Source organism: Muscardinus avellanarius (assembly GCF_963383645.1).
Source record: "Muscardinus avellanarius genome assembly, chromosome: 7".
NCBI classification, from domain to species: Eukaryota; Metazoa; Chordata; class Mammalia; order Rodentia; family Gliridae; genus Muscardinus; species Muscardinus avellanarius.
Genome location: NC_137793.1, coordinates 75,371,134 through 75,393,250, shown reverse-complemented (window position 1 = coordinate 75,393,250; position 22,117 = coordinate 75,371,134). Strand labels below are relative to the sequence as shown.

The following is a 22,117-nucleotide window of genomic DNA, read 5'->3' as shown; positions in this document are numbered from 1 at the left end:
TGATTTTGAGATGCCAAGCCAAGAAATATAAACATATTAAACAGTTTTTCAAAGCTTTCTTTTCCTCTGCACAATGTTAGCAAGTCATTAGTAAGCTACTTCAGCAGTGTATTGAGAAATTATACCTGAAATCCGAAGGCATAGAAATTTCTTGTGGGCTTAGTAATGGCAATGAGTCAACTCAATGGCAATGAGAAATACATTTTCTGTGGCCTAAAACAGGAACTGTCTATCATAATATTATTTGAATGGTTTAGTCTCATGGTGTTTGACTTTTATAGATGACTAATTAGGGTTGTAATAAGTTTGTTGATTCAAATACAAATTTTCTTAAGTGGCCACTGATATATAACAAATAAGTTAAAATGTGACAAAGGAAGTTTATTTTGTCCACTACCTACATCTAGAGTCCCCAAATTTGAAAGATTCTGTTGCCTTTTTTCAGTGTAGTCCTTGGTTTTATTTGATTTTCCAGAACACTTTGCACTTTGGCCTATATTTCTAGATATATATGCATCTAGAGTCTGAGATTTTTCATCTTTGTTGTGATTTTTTCTTTCTTTTTTTTTTTTTTGCGGAACTTGGAATGGAACCCAGGGACATTCTACCTCCAATTGACACCCCTAGCCCTATTTTTGAAACAGGGTCTGTCTCACTGAGTTGCAAAGGTCCTCACTAAGTAGCTGAGGCTGTCCTCGAACTGCAATCCTCCTATCTCAGCCTCCCAAGCTGGGATTACAAGCGTGCACCACCGTGCCTGGCTGATTTTTTTCTTTTTTTAGTTATATATTCAAGAAGGATAGGAAAAATTCATTTTTAAAGCTTTTAATTACAGATTGCATTTTTATGGAAACTTGAATAATTTCCTTAACTATTTCACATATGATTCTTTTATATCAATATAAATATATTTTGTTTAAAATTGCATCTGTTATGGAAATATAGGCCAAAGTGTTCTGGAAAATCAAATAAAACCAAGGACTACACTGGAAAAAGGCAACAGAATCTTTCAAATTTGGGGACTCTAGATGTAGGTAGTAGACAAAATAAACTTCCTTTGTCACATTTTAACTTATTTGTTATTCGCAGCTTAGTAACTCAGGGTTTAAAACACCTGTGAATGTATGTTGGGTATTGTAGGATGTCTTAGGCCAAATGTCATAAAAATACTTTCTTAGTTGCTGTCTCTTTGATTTTAGACTCCTGTCTACTCAAGTCCTATTTTCAAGACAATTTCTTTTAAAGAAACTTTCTAAATAAGTAGAGTAACTATAACTTTTATTAAGTTTTTAATCTTATTCTTCTAGAACTCTATGATTTGCCATTTAAACTAACTTTATCTCTCTCCTTCTATTTTCCCTTTTGTTTTAATGATTTCTTCCTTTGCCACCTCTTTCCATATTTTTTTTTCTTTTGTTGATTTTCTTCAGCCATTCATGCTCAGATGGAGCAGAAGGTGGTCAGAAAGATAGACAAAGATTAATATTTCCATAAAATATTATTCTTTGATGCAATAATTTGAAATATAGGCAAACTCAAAGATGTATAAAAAGGGAAATGCAGAATTTAGTATTCTTGCTTTATATTATATTCTTCTTTGTTTTAGAAAATATTAAATTTATTTTTGCATTTTTATTGGTGAATTGTAATTATAAATCAAAGTATTTTTATGGCTCCTTCAGTTTGGCAAGGACTTAGGTTCTTGACCATGTTTGGTCCTTTCTGTATATAGTCTGCTCATCTTATTCAGCCCCCCAACATAAAAGTATTTCAGTGTTTTGAGTTTGTTCCTTATCTGATGTATAATATTTTCTCTATAACAAATCTGCAAATAGTCATTTGCACTGGGTAACCATTATTAAAATTTATTCAATGATAGAAGAAAGGCTTTAAAAATAACCTGTGAATATATGTTGAATATTGTAGGATACCATAGGCCAAATGGCATAAAAATACTTTTTTAGTTGCTGTCCCTTTGATTTCAGTCTCTTGTTTACTCAGTCCTCTTTTTTAAGACTACATAGTCTGTGCACTTTAATTTTCAGTATTGTATAATTAGATAAAATAATTAAAAATTTCAGCTGGGTGTGGTGGCGCACGCTTGTAATCCCCACACTTGGGAGGTGGAGACAGGAGGATCGCGCTGGCTTAAGAGACCCTGTTTCCAAACAAAAAAGTATAAAAATAGGTCTTGGAATGTAACCCAGAGGTAGAAGGGTTTCCAGGAACCCCAGTACCATCAAAAAAATTTTTTTTTCAAAAAACTGTATCGCATGTAGCTACTCAGTGCACTATTGTGGCCATTTGAAGCTCTGAAGACTTCACAATGTCTTAGAACATGCTTATATTGCATGAAAATTATTGAAGATAGATCTAATTATTACAACTATTGAAAAAAATTAAATGCATGCATGTTGCATTTTAGAGACTGTCTTTTCCTTTTTAGTAGTTTTTCCAATATCCAGTTATACGTTTATTGATCAAATTAAGCTATATGCATGTGCTAATATGTTGCAGTGAATTCTGATATTATATATAATCATAATACACTGATAAAAATTTAAAAATGAATTCCTAAGTGGATAAGACTAGGAAAGTCATCTCTTGATACCCAGCAGTGTGCGTTTTGCCTTTGGTGTCATCCACCCCCAACTCTGTTGTTCCCTGCTTTCGATTTTAAGCCTTTGTTTCCATTAAAAGGAAATAAATTCACACTTTGAAAAGAACAAGAAAAAGCTGTGCACTTCATTAGCCTGTACAAAAATAGCTTTGACATGCAATTGCATAAGCCCTAAATAGAAGGAAAGATTGAGAAGGTGAGGAAGCAGATTTAGATGTGCCTTCTGAAGTCTAGCTCACAGAAACTTCCTCCTTTTTAAGTTATAAGAATTAGCTTTTTTTTTTTTTTAAGGGGGATGCTTCTTCATAAGAAGATTCTAATTAATGTGTGGTTAAACTTAGATCTTTTCTCACTTGGAAATGTACTCAAGGGATTTGAAAGCCTTTCTGAGAAAATATGACATATATTTTGACTCAGATTGTTTCCAATAAAAACAATAGATTAAAAACATTATTGCATTATTACTTTTCTTACTTAGAAAATATACTCTGGGGAAACTTTGAACATGCGCTTCTTTACCAGTCTCTAAACATAGTATCAATTAACACCTATATGCTGTATAAAAATGCAAAAGTACTGCTCCTTCTGTGTTCTCCGTGGGAAAGTTAGAGATGTGTTTTCCTATGAAAGTAAAATATCATTGATGTTAGATTCATGATCTATAGTGTTTATCGATACTTGTTATAATTATTTGATTGTGGATGTAATTTTCAGATGTCTGTTTCCTGTTTGGATTTACGTAGATGCCTCTGCTTTTCTTAGAAAAAGACCAGAGCTATATTAGTATAGAATTTCTGGGGAAAAAAAAAGTTTCATGTAATGATTTGCAAGTTCATTTATCCAAAAATAGTCTAGAAAGTATATAAATCAGTATGGAATAGTTTATGTCAAGTCATGAATACTACTTCTACAAAACACCGTCTTCTTAATTAGTATCTTTGGATTTCTCAGACATATGCAAAGATTGAACACTATTTGAATTTCCAATGAGGATTTAACAGTCATTCCATTTTTAAAATATATTTTAATTGGTGCATTGTAGTCAAACATCTTAATGGAATAAAAAAATCTTGAGATATACATGCACATATTACCCAATTAGCCTTTATCCAGTCCCCATCCCATTCTGTCCCCCTCCCTCATTCCCATGCTTGATTTAGTGATTGACTTTGATATGTTTGTTTAAGTACATAATGTGCTTTAAAAAGTTTTCATATTCACCCCTCCCATCCCTCAGATAGGTCAGTTTAATTGCTCCTCTATAGAGTCCGTTCTTCAACTAAAGTTCCTCCTATTACCCATTTCTCTCTAGTTTTCACATATTCAGGAAAGCATCTCATTTCTTATTTTTTTCTGACATTTCCCTGTAGATGGCATAATTCTGTCCTCCTTTATGGCTGGGTAAAATTCCACTGTGTACATATCCCAGTTTTGTAATCCACTCATCTGTTGATGGGCATCTTGGCTACTTCCCTAATTTGGGAATGATGAATTGTACATCTATGAACATAGATACTCATGCATTTGTTTGGTCATTTGGTTTTCATTTTTTTGGATAGATACCCATAGGTGGTATTGCTGGGTCTTATGTTAAGTTCGTTTTCATTCTTCTGAAGATCTTCCTTGCTGTTTTTCAAAGTGGTTGTATTAATTTGCATTCCCACCAATAATGTATTAAGTTTCTACTTTTCTTGAAAGGTAATGTTCTCAGAAATAAAAGATTTAGCTAGGCGTGGAGTGCATGCCTGTAATCTCAGTACTTTGGGGCTGAGACAGAAGGATTGCAAGTTCAAAGCCAGCTTGAGTAACCTTTTGAGGCTCTCAACTTAGTAAGACTTTATTTTCAAATAAAAAATAGGGCTGAGGTGTAGATTGAAGGTAGAATGTCCCTGGGTTCAATCTCTGGCAACCACACACACACACACACACACACACACACACACACACACACACACACATACACACAAAAAAAGAAAATTTAACTTAAACTAGTAAGTACATATTCTTCACTATAGATTTGTAAGCAAAGTTGTAGCTGAATGATTTGCTATTAATTTCCTGCTTAAGAAAATCAGCTTTAAAATCTGCAATAATAAATATCACATTGCAATTAAATATATGTTATTTACATGCTGTTCACTCAAACGCAAGTACCATTCTTTTGTGGGCTGATACCGAAATCCTATTTCATAGGCTCAGGGTTCTCAGATATTGGCAATTTTATGTGGTTTAGTCATTATCATTAGCCTGGAACTTCTCCTGAAATTCCTAAAGAGCAATGTGCCAATCCAATGTGGTTTTCAAGAAGTCTATTTTCCCTTGTGGATTATCAGTGCACTTGATGCACTCTGACAGAAATACCATCTCATGCAAGGAGCCCTTGGCCTTCCTATAGTTTCTAGAATATCATGGAAGGATGAAAGGACAAAAAAAAAAAAAAAAAGATGGCTCTGGTTTCTGAGCTTATTCCCAGTGGTGGAAACAATGTGTCATGGGATGGCTTTCTATGTATGTTCACAATAAAACCTTTTACAGCTGACCATTGGTGGAACTTAATTTGATACATAAAATGGCAAAAAAGTAACACCAAGTGATTGAGACTGCTGTGTGTCCCTGACATCAGAGAAGGTGCTCCATCTATCAATTAATGTCCATAAATAACATTTCAGACAAATATGTCCAATAAATTTCTAAAAGTTTAGGAAATGGGTAAACCAGTGTGAATTCTCATTGATTCAAACATGCCAGCTGAGTTTGCCTGGGCATCCCCAGTTCTGTGTTTGAGTTTTGATCCTCTAAGAGTAAGGCCTGTCTTGAGATACTTTTCTGTTTTATTAGCAGGACTAAAGCAGTTCACATCATCTGGAATTAGGTCATCATAATGTTGACATGTAGCCAGAGGTTGAAAGTGAGATGCATGAAGATCCCGTAGCCTTTGACAACACAATTCATACATGATTGTGTGTTGTCCATGGGTGACGATTACTTTTGTTCTGCAACCATAAATTGTAATACCATTATCTTCTCTTGAGTCCTTGGGCAGTGAGATATCACTTATTTTTCTTTTCTCATTATGCATTCTTCAAATGTTTCAAAATAACCTTGCCTACATGGTTGAAGGGATCAAGTGCAGTGTTGTAAAGGTGTGATTTGATTTCTTTACTAATAGCTAGCCTCCTCTCAAGGTGGAACTGGTTCCGCATAATGAAATATTGCAAATAAAGATCTATAATTGTGCCTAATATAAATTTGGTCAGAGAATACATAAGTTACTCTTTTGGGAACTATATGATTATACAGACTTCCATATAATTATAACAAGATTTGGCCATTATACCATTTTATTGGAAATAATTTTCCTTTATTAAAAGGAAAAAATGGGAACATTCTTTAAAATTCAGTTAAAAGTAGTTGCCATTGAACAGTTACACATAAATCATTAGTGTGACTTAATTAGGTCTTAACACTTTATACCAGTGGTTTAGTGTTTCTAATATCACTTAAAATGTTCCAATTATTAATGTCATCCTACTTCTAGAATTACATATATATGGCAGTATATTTTAATGAAATCCTGATTATGATATTAACAGGAAGAATTTGAAGAAAGCACTTGGAGCAGTCTTGTTTTGAAGAACCTAAACATCTAAGTAGAGGGGAAAAGAGTGAAATCAGAACTTCTTGATGTCACCTGTAATTTTAGGGTCACAATAAAATTACTGTGAAAACAACCCATGTTTCGAGCCTTCTGGAGGTTGCTCAATGTTTAATATCTTTTTCTTTAATAATAGAAACATAGCCATTCTTATACTTTGTGACAAATAAAAAGGTTTTCCTTGGCATTGGGCTTGTGAAAACATTTTCATGATTTTTAGCTATTTCCTTGAATTCCAAGTCTGTGCTACTTACATATAATTACAAAGAAGTATGTCATCAATTTTTGGTGTTAAAGCTAAATGTAGTTCCAATATGCCAGATGAAACTGAAAGATCATTTGTTTTTTTATGGATGTACAAATTCACAGTAGAACTCTGCATACTTTGATTCTAAAGCCATCATTGTTGTGGAGATCAAGATTTTCTGTAATTATTCTTATAAGTAACTGCCTTTATCATTTTTGTTTTTATAGGCCTCATAGAGCTCCATATCTTAGTATCAGCCTATATTCTTAACCAAAACCATGTATTCACCTCATTTTCCTTAGCACATATTCTAGGCATGTCTATAAACTGAACAGAAAAATTAAGTAAGAATTCAGAAACCCTTCCTTAATCAAATTTCAAGTAATCATATATTAGGATTAAATGCATAAGACCCCACATTATCTTTATCTGAACAAGTCTTCCTTGTCATAAGTTATTAGCATGACTTGATTGTCCAGGAAAGTTGCTTGTAATGAAAAATGAACAATTTTTTATCCATTAATTGATCATGTCACTTTAGCTACATAATATGTCTACACCAGAAATAGTTCTCATGAAGGGATTTAGGTTCTCTGATGACCTGAATTAATGATGGAATTGCAGAGAGTTCTAGATCTATATTGGAGATTTATATCTAGATCAAAGGGCTTACTTTGGCCTATGGATGTTCACCAAGAAACTTTGTACAAAAACATAAAACAAATTTATGAGAACAAGAGAAAAGACCTATGGTAGACTCTCCCATAGTGATTTGATATATATTAAGTCCGATCTCAAGCCTTTTTTCAGTAATCATAGCTCCATGTCAGCTATTTATAACCTACAGATTACAGGACACTATTGTTTCTGATTAGCTCTACATTTATTTCTTTTGAATTTAAATAATTTGTAGACTTTATTCAAATATCTGGGTAATATCACACCTCATCATTGAGAAGGGAAAGAATAAGATTAAATAATTGTACCAGCAACAAAAGTTGTATTAAATCAGTTGTTGGAAGAATTAACTTGCTGTGGTCAGAAAGATAATTCTATTTAATTGGGGTAAGTCTGAAGAGCTACCTTCCCCTTTCTCATCTATATATCCCTATTTTTGCTTTGCTTTTGTTCCTCTATTGCCTACCATCATAAACTGATAACCACTTTTGGAATAAATTAATGAAATGTCTGTAAAATGTAAGAATATATTTTGGATGTAATTATCTGCCTACACCTTACTCTTTTCTGATTTTTACTGGAATCATTAGTTTTTCCTAGGAGTTGCAAACCTAGAGTTCCTGGTGCTATATCTACAGTGTTTTTAAGCACATGAATCAGTGTCTTATCCCATATTTATTGCTGTGAAGTTGCTTCCTCTTCAGTAGCCACAAACAGCAGGATTATGATAAACATCTCTTTTGACTTTATGATGCATTGATTTTTATAGCTGATGAATATTAGTATTAAAGTATATGAACCAACAACTTTTAATTTAATTTATAAATGATTTTAGATTCTTCACTTGTTACATCCATTATATGAGTGTTGCTACATTAAAATATTTCCCAAAGGCATTTTTATTTTTTCAGCTTTATTGATCTGTCCTTTACATATGCTTTCTTTCATAATGAATTTAAATAAATGTCATTTTTTGTCATTTTTAAGTCAAGGTATTTAATGATGAAACACTCAAGCATTCTTAAAACAAAGAATTAAAACAAAGAATCTGCTTATTGTTCTTATTTAATATTGATGTTGAAATACTAGCCAATGCAATAAGAGATTAAAAATAATAAAATGTCTATTAAAATATGTGGAGATAAAATGTCAGTTTGTAAATGATAAGCTTGTATATTTTGGTCTTCTAGATAGAAATCAAAATCAAACACATAAAGAAATAATGAGTTAAATATTAAGCAGTGATTATTTAAATGTAGTTCCCAAAATACTGTCAGAGGTTTGAAAAGGTCAAAGCTATTTTTAAAGAATATAAATGTGTTTTTCTTTTATAAGTGTATAGTATAATTTTCCAAGGACTATATCAGGTATTAGCCTAACAAGCTGAATGTAGAAGCATATATTATAATAGAGCTTTTTAAAACTTAAGTCAGACATTAAAGATATTTATAAAATTACAAACTGCCTCTTTTTATAAATTCATAAATTGTCTTAGTACATATTTTGTTTGTTTTAGAAAACTACTTTTTTCTTATTTTTGGCATTTAAAAATTTATTGGTACATTGTAATCATACATCATTATTAAGTACAGAATGATAGAGGCATAAATGCACACATCAGACATTTGTCCCTTCCTTAATTCTCCTCCTCCCCCTCCTTCTACAGTTCCATTTAGTGACTGACTTTGATATGTTTGTGAATATGTATCATGTACAGTAGTGTGTGTCTCTCTTCCCCTCTCCCATTTCCCTCAGTTAGGTCACTTTCTTTGCTTATCTATCTCCTTCTTTGTCCAGAGTCCCTCCTGTGTCCCCTCCTATATCCTATTCTCCCTTGCTTCCACATAATAGGAACAGCATCAGATTTTTCACTTTTTGTAACTGGCTAATCTCACTTAGCATAATGTTCTCCAGTTCCATCCATTTCCCTACAAATGATATAATATTCTTCTTCTTTATGGCTCAGTAAAATTATATTGTATACATATCTCATAGTTTCGTAATGTATCTGTTGATGGCCATCTTGAGTGTTTCAATAGTTTGGCAATTACAAATTGTGCAGTTATAAACATAGATACACATGAATTAGTCTGGTAGTTTGGTTTTCATTAAAAATAGATTACTTATGTTAAAGTACATGGGCTTCTTGTTATTTGTAAATGAACTGATCAGAAACATTTTAAAAATTAAAAATTCAAATATTAAGGAGTAATATTAATACAAATAGCAAAAACTTTTTAATAGTTTCAATATGGGGATGTGAAGTTGTTCTGAGATATAAAATTTTAGAATTGCTAATGCAAAGGATGAATGGTATATTTCCATATATTTAATAGAAATAAATAATTATAACTTAAAAAGTAAAATTATAACTTAAGATGAAAAGTAAAATTAAAATTATAACTTAAAATGAAAAAAGTAAATAACAGTATAGATATATATGAAATATAATAATAAGTATATTGAAGAGATTAAATAGAGATACATATTATGGAAGGTTTGACTATTATAATAATGTTCATGCTGGGCATGGTCACACGTGCCTGTAATCCCAGTAACCAGATGCTAAGACAGGAGAATTGAGGTTCTAGGCCAGCCTCAGCAACTTAGCAAGGCCCTATTTCAAAAGGAAAAAAATAAAATAGATTGAGAGTATAGCTCAGAGGAATAGCCCCTGGGTTCAGTCCCCAGTATCTTCAATAATAAAAAAAAATAATAATTTTCTCTATACATGAATATTTGAAATATTTGGCATGTTTCAATTGAAATATGTTAAACTTATGGAAATGAAAAAAAAAGAAAATTTCTATAAACTTTATTTCAGTGTAAGGTTTATATAAAAATAGAACAATAACTGAAAAGAACATGATTTAAAAGGATAATGAAGAGAGACTGACTTATCTGGTATTAATTACAATAGAAAGTCAGGTAAACAGAACTATCTCAAAAATAGCTTTATTGTGGGCTCTGCATATAGTGTTTGTGCATGTGTGTCCATTTGTATGTGTTTAGCATAGGATAAAGAAAACAGTGCCCGATATTACTCATAATACATGATATATACATATAATTATTTCTTATCAGTCCAATAAAGATAAAATGCCATTAGTATTAGAGGTATTGTTAAGCATTAGTGAATTGTTGTGGGGCAGTTCTACACGGAAAAGCTACCTTTTATATTTATTTGCTATTGTATATCAAACGCTTTTATAAACTGTAATGTGGCAAATTTATTTCTAGCAATATCTCCTCAGAAAATGTTAAGAAATTAGGAAATATGTATATACAAATACAGTCACAACAGCATGATTTATTATATTAGACAAAATTTAAAACAACATATATGCCTATATACTGGACTATGTTTATGTAAATATGTAATTACAAAAAAACTGTATATGGAATAGTATTAAGATTAGAGAAAGCCAGGCGTGGTTGCACACGCTTGTAATCCCAGCATTTGGGAGGCTGAGACAGGAGGATGGCGGTTCAAGGACAGCCTCACTTACTACTTAGTGAGGCCCTTCGCAACTCAGACCCTGTTTCCAAATAAAGGATAAAAAATAGGGCTGGTGTGTAGCTCAGAGGTAGAATGCCCCTGGGTTCCATCACCAGTACTGAAAAAAATATTAGAGATTATTTTATATAATTCACAAATTCAACATATATAAAGTTTATATCAGACTACCTTAATAAATTAACAGTGGTTATCTCTGGATCTACAATTATGGATCATTTTTATTATCTTTTTAATGTCTTCCATGTCTTTAATTTTTCTTATAATAAACATATGTCACTGGTAAAGTAAATAAAAGCGATGCAATTCAACTGATTTTACATACAACTATTGAAGTTTTACTCTACAGATTAAGACAAGTCAGATATGGTAAGAGTCAGCTCTGAAATGAGATTGGAAATTCCGGTTCAACTCTTTGCTGGCTGCTATTTCCATTTGCCAGTCACTTCCTTGAGTGGTAGCTTCATTTTCAGACTATACTTATTAACCAATTGCCATTTAACTATATAACTTTAAACAAATCACTATTTTCTTGACTTTTCATTTCTTTATCAAATGATATTTTCCAATTTTAAAAACCTGAAAATTAAGTGATAAAGATCTCTAAAATTGTTTCTGGCAGGAACTTATGTTCTCTTCGACACATTTTCTTCTAACATGTTCTCTTGTCATCTGTGCTTACATATCTTCTCCTTTACCTCCTCAACATCTGATGACTTAAAATGGGATTATGTCATCCTTCTGTCTACCCTTTTAGTATTGCTCCCAGCAGCATGCAGATCCTAGCAGTCCCTGCGTGGATATGCAGATGTCAGTCTTTAGTGATTCTCTTTGTTAGAGAATAAACAAGACTGTAGAAATTCAAGGAATCGAATTGGACTGACTAAAGCATGAGAGTAAATTGCTATTCCCTTTTTCATCTGAGAATGTTTTGTTGGACCTTTGTGATATGCACTGTCACTGTCTACAATTATTGGCAACTTAGGCATGGGTGCCTGTGTTTGGCATTTGAAATGATGAGCACTTTAGAAATAGTGTTTTTTTTTATGAAGATATATATATATATATATATATATATATATATACATTATTTGAATTGTAGTTTGATATTCTGCTTACTAAAGGACATTGTTACATTTAATTTTTAATTAAAATATGCCACTATGTGAACGAATGATATTATGAATGCACATTGAGATCAATACTAGACGCTTCTTGCAGATCCATTCTTGTTATTTTACTGCTATTTATTTCTTCAGTATAATGTTTTAATCCCTACTATATGTCTTAAATAGAAAAGCAAGTTAGAACTGACATTCTTTGTGTAGTCATTTCTCGGGTGGTATTTACACTGTTTGATTATTCTGTGTGATTGACGTATACTGATGAATTTCTTTTTAAACTTGCAGCAAATAGTGGCAGCAATAAATGCAGGGATTATCCCCATAGGAAACACCTCCAATCAAATCAGTCACTGGGATCTGGGAAGTTCCTTCTTCTTTGCTGGCACTGTCATTACAACTATAGGTAGGAGACAACTTATTTTGTGTTTTATTTTGATATAGTTTGTAATCTAAAATTCATATGTTTGATTTTTCATATAATTGGTCAAAATGGTCTTAAGGTAGAAAACTTAATTATAATAAATTGGTTTTGAAAAGGAGGCTTCAGATTTGAGAAAAGCAATAATCAAAATGAATTAGACTTTATTTTAGATACTGAGTTACATTTTTAAAAAATATATGAAACTCTGAAGCAACAGAACAGAGTCATTTGATGAATATACAGTAATGTCAAAATTAGCTTGAAACAATGATGTCTTGGGGTATCTTTATTTCTTTAGTGTAGTGGGAAAGGATTTGAATATAATCACAATAGTATTTTTATGAGGTGCTTATTTGATAATGCCTTATAATTTAGCTCTGCATTTTAACAAACTGTGCATGTTATTATATGATAATGTATAATGAATACTTCAGTGTTTGTTTTTATGTCATATTTTCCAATAGCACAAACAAGTAAGAATGCTAAAATATGAAGATTACAAAAACAAGGGCAAGCCGGGCATGGTGGCACTTGTTTGTAATCCTGTGCTTGGGTGGCAGAGACAGGAGGATTGCGCAGGTTCAAAGCCAGCCCTGCTGGCTTAAGAGACCCTGTTTCCAAATCAAAATAATATAAAATAGGTCTGGGAGTGTAGCCCAGAGGTTGAAGGGTTTCCAGGAACCTCAGTACCACCAAAACAAAACAAAACAAAAATAAAAAAAAGAAGGGCGGACAGCTCTTGATGTTTCAAATCCCATTGTTATCATGTTGAAAAGGGTCACATAATGGAACATGCTTTCACTTTTTAATTTGGTCATGCAGGTATTCAGCACCTTCTGGTCAGCAGAATGGGAATGTCTTTTCTCTGTTAATCAGTCATTAATGCCCAAGAACTTTCCAGAGGATCTTAATGCAGACCCAAATGGTGAAAGCTATATTTGTTATCTTTGAGATTTGGCAAGGTTTACACCTTTCTTGTTCATGGAAGGAGGCAAGTTTATGTCCTAATTTTTAAGAACAGGATGGATATTGAGTCATCACAGTTATGAATGACTTTCAGGTGGAAGAAAAAATATGCGAAAAGGGAAGTTGTTTCCTTCCACATGTGCTCACACTGAGATTTCTCTCATGGGATTCATCTTGGGTTATGGGATGAATTAGATTCTGCAAGTTTCAGTTTTATTCTTTAATATCATGAATAAATTACAACATGTATAAAGTTTTCAAATCTGTATTTTAGATCAAAATCATCAATAAGAGAACATGGAAAATTTGTGGATAAACTCTTGCTTAAAATTCTTCTTTTGACTGGATTTTGTAATGTGCTGTCATTATATGAATGCACTGTGGTGCCTCTTTGTGTTGGATCACTTGCCAGAAAAATCAATAACTTAGGATGTTGGTTTTTGCCTGTGTTAGGAGGTCAAGAAGTAATGTGTGCTCTTACATTTTCATCAGCTAGGTCAAAAGTTCTGCAGCTATGAAAATCTTGAAAAAGAGCAACCTTGATTTCTAACCATAATAATAGGTTAAGCTTGAGGCTTAGACATGTTGGCCATTTTTGCTGTGGAAATAACTATTTTTTGTGTAAAATGCTTAAGAGTCTGTAAGACAGGAAAAAGGCTTACAGACTGAGTGAGAATGGTTTGTTTATGCCTGATGAAAACTTCAAATCTCAGTTATAACTCATCATGACCTCCACTAAATTATTCTGCAAGAGACTCAGTCATTATATAGATACACACTGTTGCACCATGTGCTTATAAGCAGTCTCATTTTTTAATTTCTAAATTCAGTAAGTTTTGCAGACATATACTTCAATACATGAGGAAAAAAAAACATTATTACCAGCTTTACCTCAAATTATAGGCATTGAGCACAGTAGCTGATTATTTAGGTTAAGTAGCTGCCCGACAGCCCAAATCTCCCACTGTTCCATCTCAGTATTTAATCTTATGTGACTCAAGTATTCTGAGTCACACATTTGGGGACATTTTACTTTGTAGTCTTTTATTCCTTGGTTAAAGCCATCTCCTCTGACTTTGTAAAAGTTTATTAAATAGAAAAGGGTAAAAATTTTGGCCTCTTTCATATGTATCCATTTGGCATACAATTTAAAGTGTAATTATTAATATTGCTAATGATGACAGTTGTGTGAACTTTGAAGTGCTTATTAACAGCCATAGAAGTTGCAATCTGTAGAACTATCTGCATTGAATTGGACATTTTAAAAATAGAACTTGAGAGAGTTTTAGAAAATCAATTGTAGTGGTTTTTATAGGGTGCCTAGTTCTGGCAGTGCTTCATGGAGCTAGCTTGGTGGCAGTTGGCCAAGGATTTTCTATTCCATTGTATTAATTTGTTTAAGACACAAATATGACTCTTACTATGCATTAGAAATATGTCCAAGGGAAGTATAGATGGACAAAATACATAATTAAAATTTAAGACATTTTAGAGAATCTCTTCATGCATCTATAAATTCTTTACAAAAATATAACTTTCCAAACCTTCACAAATACCATTCCACATTTGCACAGACTTAAATCTATCCTTGTTATCCTTTTTTCCCCCTCATACCCCACTTCCAGTGCATTAGCTAACCCTGTTGGCTCTGCCTTTAAAGTAGATTTAACTTTACTGCTCACCTTTCAAATTGCCACCATTTTGGTCCAAATCAGCATCCATTCCAGCATCACTGCAGAAACTGTCCACTCAGAACTATTTTTAAAATTTGTATTGGTGTATTGTAGTCAATACATCTTAATTGAGTAGAAGATGATGGAAGCATACATGCACACATCACCCACTTAGCCCTTACCCAATTACTTCCCCATTCCCTCCCCCTCCCTCTTTCCATTGTTTGGCTTAATGATTGACTTTGGTATGTTTGTTGATGTATATCATTAACATTTAAAGAGAATTTTCCTCATCCCCCCTCCATCCCCTCAGTAAGGTCACTTTATTTGCTCATCATTCAGAAGTTTTCTGTGGCTCCAACTTAGTCATAGCAAAAAAACAGAGTCCCTTGCCTGTCTCTACAATAAGATGCAAATTGTAGGAGGTCATGGATTTGTATCTGCTTGAGTCCTTTCTGCATTCCCAATGCTTGATAAATAGTGGATACTTGAGAATCATTTTTGTAATTAAAAACAAATAGGCATTCTAAGTGTTATGAATGGTGGTAAACTGGTTATTACTTAACATTCAATTGACAACTATGACATTGAATCCTTAACTCTTTAAAAAGACTTAATTTTCAACTTGTTTGTTGATTTATTTATTCCACAAATAATAAGACACTATTGTTTTACTGTTACAAAGATAAAAGATGTTTTTACTCAAGTTGCACACAGATAAGTCAGGAATAAACACAAATATACACAGTGTAGTGTGCTGGATGCAATGAGTTGAGCATTTAGTGGGAATGTACAGAGGTGATCCATTAAATAGAAGTTAGGGTAGGTTAGTGAGTGAGGAATGGGGATGTGATACTTTTATTAAGCCAGGCTAGGAATGTAAGGTGGTTATGCTTCCTCCTGGAGTTTGCATTGGGGTTAAAAAGATTAACGACTAATCAGATTTCCATTAAGTAATAGGTATTGTTTTATTTGAGACTGAAAAGAGAATTAGGGATTTTTCAGTCAAACTGAAGTACAAAGAAAGCATTTTAGACATCAAGATATCATGTGAAAAATATCAAAGGCAAAGGATAGTAAATCTCTTTAGGTATTGCAGGTTACCCAGAATAGTTAGAGTTGAAGGGATTCATCCTCAGGATGGTGTAAACCAGTCTCTTGTATCTCTGCTACTTTTGCCACCATTGGGATTTCAGGGAAGTAAGAACACAGTCCTTGTTTGCAGTCTCCTTTGGGAGATAAAGATTACTTATTGGAAATAACTCAAGAACAAAATATAAGTCTTGTACAATGAAATGTTACATGGCATGAGCTAGAGGTATAGCTCTGTGGTAGAATACTTGCCTCGTGTGTGTGGGGACCTGGGTTCAATCCTTAGAACCACAAAAATAAATAAATAAATAAATAAATAAATAATGAATTGGAGGTGTAGTTCAGTAGTATCATTCTTGCCTAGCAAGATATGAGGCCCTGGGTTCAATCCCCAGAAAAAAAATAGGAAGAATGAAAAGAAAATGTTGTATGGAACAAGAGTGTAAGTGCTATAAGAACTAGGAAAGAAACATGTCTGCTGGAACTAATAGGAAACACTTAAGTAACTTAAGTAGAGAAGTTGAACATCTACGTGTGCTTGGGAGAAAACAATTTGTTTAAACTGATGAAGGGGAAAAAGCCTCTCCACCTGTGGCCTTACTAAGCACAATTCCAGAGAGAGTAATAAACATGATTAATTTTGAGGGTAGAAAGGTAAGCAATTGAGTAGATCAGACAATTGTTTAAAGGAATAGTGGGAAATATTATTGACTGCTTTCAGTGGGGAAAATGTGGTTGAATATAATTGAAATTTTGAGGATTTTAAATCTATTACAATAATATAGTATTTTTGGAAAGTGAAGGGCAAGGTTAACAGTGACATTAGTATCCTGACATTATTAATATCTGTCAGGAAGAGGATGAGTGGAAACTGACAGCTCAGCTGTGAGAACTATTAGGAGGTGGTCGTGCTGACCCACAGAAAGTGCGTGAAACAGAGTTTCAAATGGGATGCCTTGAGGTGATGTTGAAGGGAACGCGTAAGACAAAACATTGAAATAATTAGATGCAGAAATCAACCAGTCTTGGTGACTAACAGATGAAGAGAGAGGAGTCACAATATTGCAAATAAAATGAATTTTGAGGCAGTAGGCTTGTAATTCATAGAATATTAGTTGGTCCTGTTAAGAGAAAGGAGTAAAAAATAGCCAGGGTTTTATATGTTGTGTTATTTTAGGAAGCTTCATTCTAGTTATTTTCCTCCCTCATCTTTTGTTCTTTTATTCAGCCAGTCTAGAAATGCAAGGTGGTAATACCCTCTCATGGAGCTGGCACTGGGGTTGAAAACACAAATAACCAATCGGTATACTTAAAAACAAGACCATGAATGAGTGTGTTATGTGCTACAAAAGAAGCTCATGTTCAATAACAGGGAGAAACCAGAGCAGGGAGTAGGAGGTGTTCTGAAGCGATGATGCAAGAACTCTCTGGGAAAGTGACATTTCATCTGAAACCAGAAGGATGAAAAGAAATCAGGTATGTGAAGAAAAGTGGAAGGAAGAGTTCAGTCAGAGGGTATGGCAGCGACAAAGTTCCCGAGTGGAGTGGATTTGGGTATGTTCAAGAAATACAGATGAGCCGTGTGCAGACCCTGGAGGCCTGCGGAAGGGAGTGGAAAGAAGCCATGAAGTTAGAAAGAGGAGCGTGTAGGACTCAGTACATCACGGTAACTTTCTAAATTTATCAGGAAGCCACAGCAGGATTGAAGCAGAGAAGAGTATAGGTGTGACACTGGCTGCCATCTGAAGGGCAAAATTGAAGCAAGAGGACTAATGAGAATGTGGTATAATTGCTGTGGTTTAAATGTGGCTCAGAGTCCATATGTGGGAAACTTAACCCCTAATGCAACAGTGTCAAGAGGTGAGAGCTAGAAGCAAATTAATGCCATTATTGTGACTATGGGCTGCTTATTGCAGGAGTGGGTCCTGATAAAAGGATAAGCTTGGCTCCCTGTCCCTCACTGTCTCTCCTGTGTTTTCTTACCCTTCCACTTTTTGCTACAGGATGATGACAGAAAAGCCCTTACCACATACTGAGCAGATGTCCATGTCATGCTGTTGGACTGCTCATCCTCCAGAATTGAACCAAATAGATTTCTTTTCCTCATAAATTGCCCAGTAGGTGGTATTCTATCATAGGAGAACAAAACATGTAATATGAAATGTAATATAAAAACATACTTGATATTTGTTCCAGGTTCCTGGCATAGAATTCTTAAAATCCTTAGAATCCTCTGAATAATGTGACTGTCTTTTGTCACTTGTATTAACCATCTTTCAATCATACCTGAGTTTGTTCTAATGAGTGATTCCTAGTGGTCCCCTAGATAGTTTTAAAATGGGGCTGATAGCCGGGCGTGGTGGCGCACGCTTGTAATCCCTGCACTTGGGAGGCTGAGACAGGAGGATCGCGCAGGTTCGAAGCCAGCCTCAGCTACTTACTGAGGCTCTCGGCAACTTAGTGAGACCCTGTTTCCAAATAAAATATAAAATGGGTCTGGGAGTATAGCCCAGAGGTAGAAAGCCTCTGGGTTCCACCCCCAGTACCACCAATAAATAAATAAATAAATAAATAAATAAATAAAATAAAATAAAATGGGGCTGATAGCCAGAAGAATTGTCTTGGTCTGGCTTTTGTTTTCCTACTCTAACAGAATACGACAGATTGGATACTTTATAAATAATAGAAAGTTATTTGGCTCATGATTTTAGAGGCTGGGGGTGGGGGTTAAGAGCAGGGAGTTGAATCATCTGACAAACATCTGCTTGTTGCATCATCCCCAGCGCAGGAGGTAGAAGGGCAAGAGGACTTGAGAAAGAGAGGGAGGCAGGGGGGAGAGAGAGAAAGAGGAAGGAAAGGAACTGAACTCATCCTGTTATCAGGATCCTACTTCCACAATAATTATATCGACTCATTTGTAGAAGCAGAGCCCTCTGACATAATCACCTCTCAACAGTGCATTGGACATTAAGTTGCCAACACATGAACATTGGAAAATGCCTTTCATCTATAATAGGAACCAATCATGTGATTAAGGGGTGGAATGTTCAGCCCCATTGCCAGGCTTCCACAAAAAGGAGAGAGGCCAGAGGTTGAGTTTAATCATCAGTGGCCAGTAACTAATCTAGCACATCTATTTAATGAATCCTCGATGAAATACCTTAAACAGGGTCCAAAGAGCTTCCATGTTAAATACATCAAGGTGGTAGTAGGGTGGTATTCCAGGAAAGGACATGAAAAAATGGGGAATCCCCATGACTTCCCCTTATTCCATATCTTGTGTATCATGTCCATTTGTCTGTTCTTAAGTTATATTCTTAATAAGCAAACCAGAATCATCATGTACAGTGCTCTCCTGAGTTCTGTGAGTCCATCTAGGGAATGGTCCAACCTGAAGTTGATAAAGATTCCTGAATTTACAGTTGGTTGGCAGGAGTGTGGGAGCCTGGGCATGCCATGTGTGGCTGAGGGGCGAGTCCTGTGTACTGAGCCCTCAACCTGTAGGTATGGACCCCACAGAATTGAATTGAGTTGTGGAACAACCACTTGGTGTCAGAAACTCAAGAACTGGGTAGAAGAAAAACCTAATAAGGGGGTGTTAATTTCATTAAAACATGTGAAAGAAGATGTTGACATAAACTAAGAAGGCAGCAGTGAGGAAGGAGAACAGTGGAGAGATAAGTGATTATTTAAAAAGTCAACAGAAAGAGATATATTTATATCTTGGAATAGTGTACTAGGGGGAAAAGTTTAAATTTTAAGTTATTTGTGGGGTCTAAAGTTTTAATTTTTAAAGCTGGATGTGATGGCACACACTTGTAACCCTAGCATTTGGGAGGCTGAGACAGGAGGATCGGGTTCATGGCCAGCCTCAGCTACTTAGTGAGGTTCTTTGTAACTTAGTGAGGCCCTATTTTAAAATAAAGAATAAAAAATAGGGCTCGGAGTGTAGCACAGAGGTAAAATGCCCCTGGGGTCTATTTCCAGTGTGCACCCCCCAAAAAAAAGTTTTACATTTTAAGTTATTTTAAAGGCTCCTAAGTAATCAGTAGAAAACTCAGCAGAAATGATGTAATGTACAACTGAACTTTGTTTTGGAGGTTGGTTTTAAGATTAGAGTAAAATTAAGATGTCTTTACTACCCAAGGGCATTAAATTATAATTAATAGAATTATATATTAATATGTAATTATATGTATATACTAACATATACATATAATTAATGTAATTTACTATAATTATAATGAAAATAATACAGTTTTCCCTAGTGGGAAGTGAACTGGAATATGGGGTCAGAATTGGCCTGAGTGTAGAGATAGGTTGTTAAGATCTCTAAGTGCTAGAGTACAAATAACAAGGACACAGCCATGGTCTTTAGTAACTTGAGAAGCTCTCAACATATTCCTGTGAAATCTGAATGGAAAACATTTCCTTGGAGTAACATTTCTCATGTTTACAAAGAACTCTTATTTTCTTTATTTTTTTTCTTTTTGTGGTATTGAGGATTGAATCCAGGGGGATTCTACCTCCAAATTATACCCCAACCCTATTTTATTTTTTACTTGGAAACAGGGTCTCACTAAGTTGAAGAGAGCCTTGCTAATTGCTGAGGCTGGCTTTAAATCTGCAGTCTTCCTCTCTCAGCCTCCCAAATTCTGGGATTACGGACAACTCTTATTTTCTACCACTTGAGTGTTGAGATTGTATTCAGCTATGCAGTTTCTATTTTGTTGTTGTTGTTGCTATCACTTAAATTTTGTTTCTATATTTTGAACCAGCAGCTAGGGCTTTCAGTTTGCTTTTACCTAGATTGAATTGCTACAGCTATTATGATAATGATCGCAGAGTTGCTGCAGACTTGGGTTTCGCCAGTTTGGCATAATGTGTAATTGATTAGAAAAAAAAAAGCAGGAAAAAAATTAAAGGTTTGGAATAATTTAAACAAGCAATTACAGATAAAAAGCAATGTATTTTGGAAACACAGAAAGTATGTTAAAAACTACAAAGCTTTAAGCTTGTTTTTGGCAAGAAGTCTCATACCTTTTTGGTTGGATATGGTATAAACTATAGATTAAAAGGCGGAGGAAAAATTCTAAGAGTTTTCTGTTTACCTGTGTGGCTGCAAAAGTCTCCACTTGAACTTAGGAATGAATGGCCTTGAAGCAGCTGTGTAGAATTTGACAGTCACCTTTCTCCCAGGGACCAAGTCCTTGCAGCCTTGGGTGTTGAGTGCTACGTTGTGAAGTTAGTATACTCATAACTCTGTGGCATTTCACTTGTCTCTTAGAAAACTGTGTATTGGGTTTTGGAAGCCTGTTTTAAATGAAAGGTAAGGTTCTTTCAAGCAATTTAAGAGGCAAGTAATTTTTCAAGGTGATTTCTAGCTCTGACTCAATAATCTCATTGCATTTTTTACAATAGCCTATTAAAAATAGTATGATGATGATGATAATGATGATACTGGGGATGGAACCCGGGGGATTCTACCTCCAAGCCATACCCCCAGCCTTATATTTTATTCTGTATTTTAAAACAGGGTCTCACTGATCGCAAAGGGCATCACTAAGTAGGAGCTGAGGGTGTCAGCGAACCGCGATCCTCCTGTGTCAGCCTCCCAAATGCTGGGATTACAAACCACCACGCCTGGCTGAATATTATTGTTTTTAAGAATGTAATTCTATATTGTGTAATTAAATACAGACATCAAAATTAAATTGTTTTGGATCTTTGACTTCCTGTTATTCTTCCCATGTACTTAATAAAAACAAAAACCCACCTTAAGATGTTAATATATATTTCTGCCATTCAAAATCTGTATGCAGGTTTGTTTATTTTTTAAGCTAAAATGGATTTGTCAGAGAAAATGTTCTGTTAATGGTAGTTAAACTTGCAGAGTATAAAATTAAGTTGGATGGGCAATACATCTGAATTATTGCATAAGTAGTATTGCAGACTCCTAAACAATAATGATATAGATTATTCATCTCTTTTCACTGCATGTGTACATTACTTCAAGCAAAAAGAGGTTCAAACTAGAGCACTCATAATCCCGTGCAAATTGAAAAGGGGTTTGGAAGTGTTTAGGATATAATCTTCACAGGAATTAGGCATTTAAAAATGTTTT

The 22,117-nt window shown here is 34.2% G+C and overlaps 1 protein-coding gene across 3 annotated transcripts in view; it reads left to right on the top strand.

Annotated features, from left to right (window-relative positions):
• Nucleotides 1–22,117, top strand: part of KCNK2 (potassium two pore domain channel subfamily K member 2) — a gene marked incomplete at both ends in the record, with an annotated part of 212,585 nt that overhangs the window by 106,250 nt on the left and 84,218 nt on the right. For 2 of the 3 annotated variants that reach the window (XM_080699580.1, XM_080699579.1), the window contains one exon: nt 12,127–12,244. The exons of the other annotated variant lie outside the window; for it this stretch is intronic. In XM_080699580.1, the coding sequence (XP_080555706.1) occupies nt 12,127–12,244 (118 nt within the window). The remainder of the gene's footprint in view (nt 1–12,126; nt 12,245–22,117) is intronic. 3 annotated transcript variants of the gene reach the window in all.